General features: G+C 38.5%; 1 protein-coding gene across 1 annotated transcript in view; it reads right to left on the bottom strand.

Moving 5' to 3' along the window:
- Positions 1-615: 615 nt before the first annotated feature.
- SPOPL (speckle type BTB/POZ protein like) overlaps positions 616-10,631 on the bottom strand; it is a 32,838-nt gene continuing 22,822 nt past the window's right edge. The window contains exons 6-11 of the mRNA XM_062498446.1: positions 10,216-10,393; positions 10,066-10,121; positions 8,367-8,489; positions 7,027-7,169; positions 6,890-6,943; positions 616-4,840 (exon numbers count right to left, since the gene is read on the bottom strand). Of these exons, the coding sequence (XP_062354430.1) occupies positions 4,696-4,840; positions 6,890-6,943; positions 7,027-7,169; positions 8,367-8,489; positions 10,066-10,121; positions 10,216-10,393 (699 nt within the window). The 3' untranslated portion in view covers positions 616-4,695. The remainder of the gene's footprint in view (positions 4,841-6,889; positions 6,944-7,026; positions 7,170-8,366; positions 8,490-10,065; positions 10,122-10,215; positions 10,394-10,631) is intronic.

The following is a 10,631-nucleotide window of genomic DNA, read 5'->3' as shown; positions in this document are numbered from 1 at the left end:
GTACCTACCCTACCCAGACACACTTGCTATAAAATAACTTACCTTGACATCATTATTTTCAGGAGTTCAGCATGTCCAAAACCACATCCACAGAGCAGCCTATCAGCAGTCCCACATATCACTGCAAAGTATTTTTAACCATATTAAACCCCAGTGCTCCCCATACAGATTCCTCTTACATACCACTTCTCCTGTAACAAATGCCAACAGCATTCCTGCTGGATGTGCTCATAAGCAGCCTGTACTCTTTGGCAGGACAAAGGATGATGGTTTTTGATGAAAGATTTCAAACCCACCAATCCCATTTTTGTTATCACAGCATCAACTCTTCTTCCCACCAGTCCTGACAGTTTGTGTAAAGGGAGACACTTCTCAGGTAGGCAAGTTAAGCTGCCCAGAGCTTTAAAGTGTCTAAACAGAAAAATAACCAAGTTAATGGAGATCAGAGCAATGCTGCAAGATGATCCTCCCCAGAAGAGGTCTCCAAAAGCACAGCAGCATATTTGACACTAGACTGACAGTGCTGGTAAAATACCCTTCTCAAAGCAAAGGCAGCCATTGGGAATAAATGCAGGTACAGACAACAAATAAAGATAGACACACTCTGTATAAGTAACAACTTTATTGTAACTTGATGTGCTGAAACGCAAAAATATTTTCAGCAACAAGGTACAAAAAGTATTTCACCATTAACATCAGCTGATAAAAAAAGGCTGGATGGTTTGATACAACTGTTTACATATCTGAATTCTCTTTATCATTTCCACCCCAAAACAGGTCCAAGTCATTTCACTGGTTTAACTTCTAAAATAGGACTCATTGATCTTAAGCCTTCAGAAACCAGGTTACAAATACAGTGAAGTTCCTTGCAAAACACTTGAAATAGTGAGTTCCCTTTACAAACATAGTCCATTTACTGTAAGCAGAAGCCAAGATATGAGACTAAGTGTCTTGGCTAGCTAAGGAGCTAAGCTCTGCACTAAATATGCTATCAACAGCAAACAAAGGACAGGTAACATTCCATTTGTCAAATACAAAAAAAAACCCCAGAAAAATCAATTAAGCTTAGGAATTTTAATCAACTGTAAAATTCAACAAAATTCTACCATATTTCAGGTAGCAGTACCTCACATTTGCAATTCACTGCTTTCTGTGAAACACAGTTTCAAATACTGCACATGGCTTTTATTCTCCCAAAGGAGAAGCCTTGCTGTGAGGATTTAAAAGGAACACAATCTCCATGTAGGTATTCTACTGATCTCCTGTGCAAAGGTGAATTTTATACTAAATACTCAATGTTTAGAAAAACATCAGAACTAGAGTAACCTTGTGTCCATGATTATCATGTTTTGACATACATTTATCTTGTAACAGCAAATATTATCACAATTTCACAAAAAATATACCATTACTCAACTTGTATCTGTAATACTTACTCCACTTGTTTGTGCAGTTTGTACCTTGGTGAAATTGAATTTAGGAAGCAAGAATCAACATGCAAAAGAGGTCAAATGCAACTTGAACTTTTCCATCTCAATTGTGTACCAAAGAGCATTCTTCACCTTTAAAAATACGAGAGACCAAAGGTCTTCACAAAGACCTTGCACCCTGTTAAATCATCCCTTCATTGCAACAGTTTCCTAAAAAAGGCACAATGTGTTCATACTTCTGCATGCAGTAAATGGACTAGGAAATAAGGATTATTTATTGAAGCAACTTCCACCCAAAGCATCTCCTTAGGAGAGGTCTGAATGGACAAAAAAAAAAAAAAAAATATATATATATATAATACATAATAGCATTTTAACAGCAAATTGAGTCCTTATTTTTAGAAAGTCACCCTTGACAAAAAACACCACACAGTCACACACACACACACACACACACGCACACACACACACACACAGGACACATGCAGGGGTCTCCCCAGAAAAGCATGGAAGTGGTGGTTCACATCTATCTGAGAGAGTAGTGTTGGCAAGCCAAAACATGGCACCTTCATACAGCATATTCCTAACCTGGAGGGAAAACTAGGAAAAAACTCCCAAGATTTCAGCCTGGACAAACCTGACCATTGAATATTGGATCGTTCCTGATCTGCTGCACTTCCAGCTGAGGCTTTCGGGGCAAGTTCTTGAGATGTGGGGAATGAAACCGAGCTACTGAATCCAAATGGGAAGGTTGCAATTACCAATGTCCCATTCCAGTGAGAACAGTGCATGCAGGTAATTAAAGAGGTGAATAATTAGTGCACTCACTTCAGAATACAGCAACCGCTTTACCTTTTTCTCAAGATGTGACAGAACTTGAAAACACAAATAAACAAAGTCCAATCTAAACAGGTGGATCAGCAGAGGGCTCTTTCCTGTTAGTGTAACACACAGTTCACACTGCCTGGCTCGACCAGGGGACACTATGATGCAGATGGTGTCACAGCACAGCGTCTGACATTTTTTTGGTACAAAGAGTGCTATTAGGCTATAATTTCTTTTTTTTTTCCTAGAAATCCTCAAGCTTTCCATATAATTACTTTAAGTTGTTACTTCAGAACAGGCTGAGCTGGGCAATCATTACAGCATTAAATATTCAAGTCACTTTGCACGTGAACGCTGTGAGTTTTACAGCAATGAGGATGAGGAGCTGTACACATTACACAGTGCAGCAAAAACATGATTTTGAAATAAACACCTTCACCTCGTGTTGTGGAGAATGCTTGAGACCTTATCTTAGATAAATATTTAAAAATTGGTAAATCTCTGTAAATATGTAATTTGATGCCTTGTGTATTATTAAAATTTCTGATTTTACACTTTAGCTATCATAAAGATTTAGTTAGAGGGTAAGAAAAAAAATCATGTTTAGAGGTTTTAGTCTTCAAAACTGGACTGGGCATTTTTTTTTTCCAATTTACCTTTGTAAGTGGTTTACTAGATGCCATAAATTATATATTCTTTCCTCTAAAAATTTTATTCAGAGCAAGTCAGATGAATCTCAGTGAAATGAGGATGATAAAACAATCTGAAATTCTTCCTCTCTCCTCCCTGCATGACTTTTTTAATAGGCGAACTCAAACTCTTACCCAAAGATTTATTTATCAATTAGGTGATGTCTCCTCCCATTCCCCACTGTAAAACCCAAGTCTTTCCCCCAAAAAGAAGAAATACAGCATATTATCACTATTACAGTAAACTCAATGCAATAATTCAGGGAACATTTAGAGTGTGCACTACTGCAGACTTTTCCTCCCAATTGTAAACAAAGCCATCAAACACTGAGGATGTTGATATTAAAGCTAAGGTTCATAGAACAAAGAACTGGCCCGTGACAAGCAGTTTACAAATGTTTCATCCTTTTCACATTATGCAGAATTTCAATACCATCCACAATGCTAGTACAATAACTGAAATGCAAGACTGAGCAAGTGTCTGCTTGCAGATACCATCTGACATTTCAGGGAAATACTCTTCAACGTGTGCACAGCCTCCCCAGGTGTTTGTGGGAGCCATGCACGTACGTCGGGATGGGAAAAATCCCCTCAAAGTTTTTACCATTCACATGCCTTTTTCAAATAAGCGAAAATATTCTGTTACTTAAATATGAAAGCTCGCAATAGCCACCTTCAATTGAGTCTTAAAAAGACATGCCTTTCTTTTCTAACAAAACTAAATCCCATGTGGCTGTGGGCATCTTAAAATGTATCTAAAAAGTTAAGCCACAATTACCTGTACCTCATTAATTCATCAAAAGCAAAATATATATGTACCACACAACATACAAAAAGTTACACATTAAAAGTGCATATTCAGAATCCATTTGGCCCATTTCCTCAATTTACATTTGGTCATTCTATGCATCCTTGACTTTTCTATGCAACCATACACTAGGATTTATTTATTCAATATATAACACTATTCCATTTCATATTGAACTCTTTAACCTCTCGTTCAGTTCTGCATTAAATGTAAACTAATGATGGACCGTAAAGAAACACAAGCAAAAGGTTTATTTTGTGTTTCTTTTCACTGCTTGGACAGCTTTGACACACACACAAGCATTACAAACTGTAATGAAAATACATTTTTGGGCCAAACCATTGCATATTTGCCCCCACAATGAAAAATAAATTATGTTCAAAGCAGTATATTGCCATAAATAGCCTGTAGGCATTCGCTGAAGGTAAACAGGCTCTCCCTATATTTAGCACTTGCCTAGGGTACATGATGTGCCTCTGGTCCGAGTGCTTTTAATGAGAGGCCGGTCAAAACCTTCCAGTTAGCACAGGACCAAACTATAATCTTTTTTTTTCTTCTTCTGAAAATAATGGAAGATCCCTTTCAAAAATTAATCTTCAGTTATCAACTTTACTGCATTATGGAGCTAGTGCAATCCTGCAGAGCCTAGTCAAAAAGACAAGGCACATTATAAAATAATAATAAAAAAATCAAGATACATTAGACTATATGGACTAGAGAGTCATTGAAGATAATTTAAGGCCTTTCAGTGAATTAGAGTAATCAGTCTAATTTAAAGCTGAGGATTAAACCATAAATTATCCATCTGAAAAGCAAACAATAGGCTTTTTCAGCTTCTGTTCTGTGGACAAGGATAACAAAAACTCTTGTTATGGTTTGTGAAAACACCTCTGGACAAGGAGGAGTGGAGTCAGTCCAATTTCTCTAGAGTTCATGGAAGATTTCAGGACTGTTTTAGCCGTTTGCGTGGAATGCCAAACTGTGGACACTGTGCAGACGCCAGAGCACGAAAGGCCTCGGCTACTAAGTGAGGGTGGGAGTGGATCATGGACTTCCAGCCTGCAGTTTCCATTATGTCTGTTGCTTGGCTGAAAACAGAAGCATTAAGAACAGTCACACAATTTTATGAACCAAAGCACAGCGGAGAAAAGCAGGCAAGGCAGAAGTGCTGTAGAAGGGCAGTGAAATATTGTGGAACGGACTTTGTGGATGCCAGTGAGGGTGCCAACAGAGAGAAGCAGCAATTTGGGTATAGAAATATAATCAGATGTGGGACAAAAGGTACTTATTCTGCTCTGCTCAGTACCAGCCAGACCTCAGCTAGAGAACTGTGTCAGAATAACCAGCTTGGAATTGTTCAGGAGAAACAATAAAGAGGAAAACTAGAAGAAAATGAGGTCAAGTGCAGAGATGAAAAGCAAGGGAAGACACGATAATCTCATTACATAAAAGGGCATGTTCAGTTTGGGGAGAGAGAAAGATGACAAGATGAATCAGCTGAAACTGCAGCAAAAAATGATGGAATTTATGTAGAAAGAGCCATGAAGGCAGATTAGCTGGCTAGCTCCAGACCCCTTCACTGGGAGCCTGCAATCCAGTGGACTAAACCAGTGGAGCATACTGAGAATATTCACTCTTTTTTCAGTGCAGATGATGGACCACATTCAAAAGAGCTTTCAGTGGCCACTGCCGACTTCTAACTAACACAAAAGCAACAAGAGATTACAGCAAATATCACACTGACACCCAGGGGATTAAAAACCATATGTTCAGTCAATGTATGTATTTACTTTTTGGTGAAATAATATTAAAAAAAAGCAAAAAATTCACTTTGCTTATGAAGAATATTATATTAGCTGGGTTACAAGTCACACTGACACAGGATAAATTTATAATTTGGAACTAATACGCATCAATCCCAAGGTCCCATTGCTCTGCATTTTCAAAAGCCTTTCATGAGCAGCCTTATGCTGTTTCAGGAACACTTTCAAGCATGAAGTTATCAGCTGACCTCTACACCACATGATCTCTAAAACACCTCTAGCAGATTTCTAATGCAAGCCTTTAATCCTGCTGCTGCAAGTTAGTGAAGGTAAGGGCCTTGAGAAACAATACCAAAGTTCAGACTCTCTGGTGCCCAGAGTGAATAAATTAAGCCAGGCCCTCTCATAATATTTTCCTGAATTACTGTAGGTGTTTTAGCTGAAGCAAAGATGACCAGCATGTTAACTAGCAAACACTCAAGACAGAAGTTCAGCTCAGGAAGCTCCAAATCACTTGAGAAGAAATACATCAAGTAGTTACATAGTTATGATTATGACTTATCCCTATTACTGGTATTTTACTATTTACCTTTCACCACCCACTTCTTTTCCACATCATGCTCAATCATTATGCCTGTGAAGCCTTTTTTGTTTCAAGGAGAAACAATATTTTTAAACTGAGTGGTACAACACAGCCTTTAAGTTCTCTGGAGATTCTGCTGGTAAGAAATGAGTGCTCCACTGCCCTTACACTGTTCGAGCCCAGCATCAGCTACTCTGCAGCTGGCTCTCTTCCACTCTGTGATTCACTTGAGCTGCTGCAATCAGTGCCAGAGTCTGAGCCACACAGTTTCAACCTATTTCCAGTGTAGGCAGGAGCCTTTAGTCAGAGGGACCTGACTGACAAGTTGTGTGGCCTCCAGAGCACCTGTGCTGGCATGTGGGAAGGTGCACAAACATGTCCCCAAAGGCAAAGAGTGCAACTGCCCTCCTGTCTGTGGATATACTGCAGGCTCTGACTGACCCAAGCAAGTCTCAAAACCACACTGGGGTTATCACTCCTCCAGGCACAAACCTGGGTACTCATGAGAATGCCTTTCTCTCTAAAGTCTGCTTCCATCATCTCACAGCACTATGCCCCTGGGAAAGGGAATAAAAACCAGCTGTTGTTAGGATATCACACTGGAGAGCAGTTAACATTCCCTGTCATTTAAAAGGGGAGTCACAATCATAACTGGGGTAGCATCTGCTGAATCCTACTTTACTTACAGTCAGTGACAGGCCTCAGTAGTGTGGAAATGAAGCAACAGTTCTTAAGATCTGCAGTCTACTTAGCAGTGTTTGTACAGAACATCGTGGGGCAGGGAAACTTACTTGCTATTCCAGTTTTTCCCATCTTTACACCCAAGTTGTCTAAGAACACTGCACCTGCAAGAGAGAAGTGTGCTAATATTGAAAAAGTACACCAAGTATAAGCACAAAGTATTTAGAGTCTCATAAATATTACTTGCCTGTTAATAAAGTCTATTGCTTGTGCTTTTAGCTGTTCTGCGCTGTGCAAATCTGCGAGGATAAGAATGTCAGCAACATTTTCTACCGAGAGGTTACTACAGAGTGCTTCCTCACACATCACCTTCAGCCGTTCCAGTGCATACTGGAGAGAGAGAAAAACTGCACTAATCATTCCTCAAACTCATTCCTTCCATCCTCATCTCTACAGTTCTCAAAACACTTCGAGCCAGGCTCAGTGCCTCCTGAGCCTAACATCAAACTACTTCCCCACAGGTACTGCAAAGCAGAATGTGCTGCACTGAACAGGTCTCAAACGTAACACAGGCATTAGGCTTCACACAAACTAATTAAAAACCTTGCTGAGAGAGTTTTTATCAAAACAACAAGAAGAAATCATTCAGAAGTTTTCATTTCACTTCTGCTTGGTAAGGGAGGAGGAGCAAGGAGCCAAATCAGCATTGAACAGGTTCACATCTCTAAGTGAGGGGCAAGAAATGACATGATAGTTTAAAAAAAAAATAAGTTTAGCCCCAACCCATCTCTGAATTTCCTGATTTCCCTCATACCTTCGATACAGCTTAAAAGAAATGAGATGGAAAATAACTGCACTCCATACTGTATTTTGCATAAACAAACTGTGCTTCTTTTTTGAAGGATGTCACAGTCTGAACAGGTTTCATTTTCGTTTTCTGGTACTGCAGACAATCATATAACTGTACCTTGTAACAGTCTCTACATTTATCAATTATGCTTTAAATCAAGGCCAGCATTCAAAAAAAGTTAACTGCTGAGCTGCTGTAAATCCCTTCATCTCAAAAATCACAGCAGAAAAAGTATTTCAAAAAGCAACAATTTTAAGAGTAGACAAGATCCCAACAAAGAGATGAAAGATTAGAACAATATCGCTTGTAAGGAAGACAAAAAGAAGAAAGTTCTAAAGCAGCAGTATTTTAGGGAAGCACAGTTAATTCAATAACTCAGATAAATCTTCTTGAAGAATACAAAGATCTAGCACACATTTTACTCAATACCCAATTTTCCAAATAATATTAATAGCCTCCAATTAAAAAAAAAAAGATGCTAAATACCTGAAACACTTCTCTTTAAAAAAGATAAAAAGATTGATCAGCCTTCTACTGCTCCTTCATCTACTTCTACTGCTATAAAAGTCTGTTCTTTCCTATCTTCCTTCATTTCTGATAAGAACTGCTTCTCTTGTTTTAAAAAGCCAAAATATGTATCAAACAATCTGAAAATAAGATTTTTTTTTTTTAAATCAACATTCCCCAAGCAAACACCAGGTTTGGGAACTTTGGGAACTTTGTAGTCTATTACTTACTTTGTCTGCAGCTGCCAATAAATTGTCAGCCATTTTTTCAAGGTTTGGTGCTTTTCCTGTGTAAATGAATCTCATCATTTCTTTAAAAACTTCAGGGTCTACATCATTTATTTCTACACGATTCTGGTAAAAAAGAAGAATCCATAAAACTCTTTGGATTTTAGCTACAATTTCCAAGTCACTATTAAATATCATCTGCATGCATGCTACAAGTTCTCATTCAAAATCCGTCATACAAAATCCTTACAAATTTAAGGTAACATTCAACAATGTTAAGCCAAAAGCAATCAAAAAAAGCTCTTAAAAGTTATGTAGAAATCAGCTGGAAAAGCTTCAGCAATAAAAAGTAATTGCAATTTTTTTTTCCTAGAAATGCATAACTCTGGAGTCTATCACACAGACCATACATAAAATTCAAGACAGTTTCAGGAATATTTAAAAATGCTCCTGAGTTTCCAACACAAAGACAATGTGTTTGGAATAACAGAAGTCAGAGCAGCAGACAGAACAAACTGAGCCATTCTTGGCTCAAACTGAGTCAACACAGCCCAGGTTTTGTTCTGAGAATCCAAAAAGCAAACACACTGAACTGCCATCACACAGCTGAAGACTGCCCTAATACAACAGTGGCACTGCAGGCTTGACCAATCCTATAACAGTATCCCCCTATAAGCAACTAATCAAGTAGGAAATGATGTCAAACATGTAGGAGCAAACACCAGACTTCTGAATGGAGTATAAAAATCCCAGGCACACGAGATGCACATGGTCTGGTTTCCCATCAGTATTTAGGAGTGGGGCTGCACTGGAGATCCACTGCTAACATGAAGGTAAAGGCCTAGCATGGCACAGTACTCAAGCTGTGACATGTTTGGATTTCTTTCATTCCAGGAACCTCAATAAAATGCTCCCAATACTCCAATCCCACAGTTTCCAAACTGGAGAGATGCCAGGAAGGAAAGTGACCCTCCGCTGTGCCAGAGCACCACGTTCAGCTGACATATTTGTGCACACAAATGGCATCTTGTAGTTTTCAAGACCAAATGAGGATCATCTATCATAATCTTTTTGGGAGGTGATCAATTCCCCACCTTTTGATGGATTCTGCTTATAACCAACACATTTTTGATAATTCTTCTTCAAGAAAGACACAAACAGCTCCTTGCTGTGGGAGACATCAAGTACATAAAAGCAGAAGCAGCTCTCTGCTGATTAAGTAACCACCCATCCAAAACATTTACACAGGTCAAGTGCCTGCAGAAGCTGTGAATGAAAAGAAGTGTTCCAGTTCCTGAGGGCTTAATTCCAGTCATAATTCACCTCTTGTTTCTTGGTTACCATAAAAAACACCAATACTCTACAGCAAAACCTTAGTCAAGTCACTCAGCTGATAGGAAGATAGAAATGAGGCAAAAGAGGGCAGAGATTACCAGGTCAATTACACCAATAGCTAATGTTTAAAAACATTATCTAGGGCAGATACAAGTACCTGAAAAAATTCAAATCCTCCACCACCTCTCCACTCTTTCTACACAAATTCCCAAAAAACTTGCCAGGAGAAGTTCAAGAACTGTCCATCCTGCCCTCATGCACCACAAGAACACTCATCCTCTTCAGTCTGCTCTACCTCAAATTTTCTGCAATGTTTTCTTCTCACAAGGTACAAATATTTACATGTAGCACTTTCACTGAAGCTTACCTTTTTGCTTTCCTCCATTTCATGTTCAAACATTGCATTAAAAACAGGAGATCGTGCTGTACCAAAAAAAGTAAATATTATATATAATCAAATTTTAAACTTACAGCAATTTAAATTACAAAATAATAGCAATACAAAAGTAGAAAGTACCTGCAAGTACAGATTTATGAGCTTTGAATTCTTGTCCTCCTACATAAAAACTGCAATCTGTAAATCTTGTTGTTTCCCAGAGATTCCCTAAATCTTCTGCTAGTCGACATTCAGGTACCTTCAAAGTGTTTGTATTAGACTGTCCTGATATATTTACTGAGTCTTGGACCACGCTTACCTAACAGAAAATCACAGCAAGACAACTCCTTCATAACTGAATGCCAACAATAATTAAATCACAGTACCTATTGCTAGAATTCCAACAATTCCAATGCAAAGCAAAAAACAGTGAAGCTTCTGGCAATAGGCCAGAACCATAAACCAGTGCTTTACAGTTTACTTTTAAGTAACATAAAACAAATAGGCCTTACTTAGAGACTCTAATATTGTGTACTTATCCAACCAAAACAAAAAGA

This window comes from Cinclus cinclus, chromosome 9 (assembly GCF_963662255.1).
Source record: "Cinclus cinclus chromosome 9, bCinCin1.1, whole genome shotgun sequence".
NCBI classification, from domain to species: domain Eukaryota; kingdom Metazoa; phylum Chordata; class Aves; order Passeriformes; family Cinclidae; genus Cinclus; species Cinclus cinclus.
Note: the sequence above shows the minus strand (reverse complement) of the source record. Positions and strands in the feature narration are given on the sequence as shown.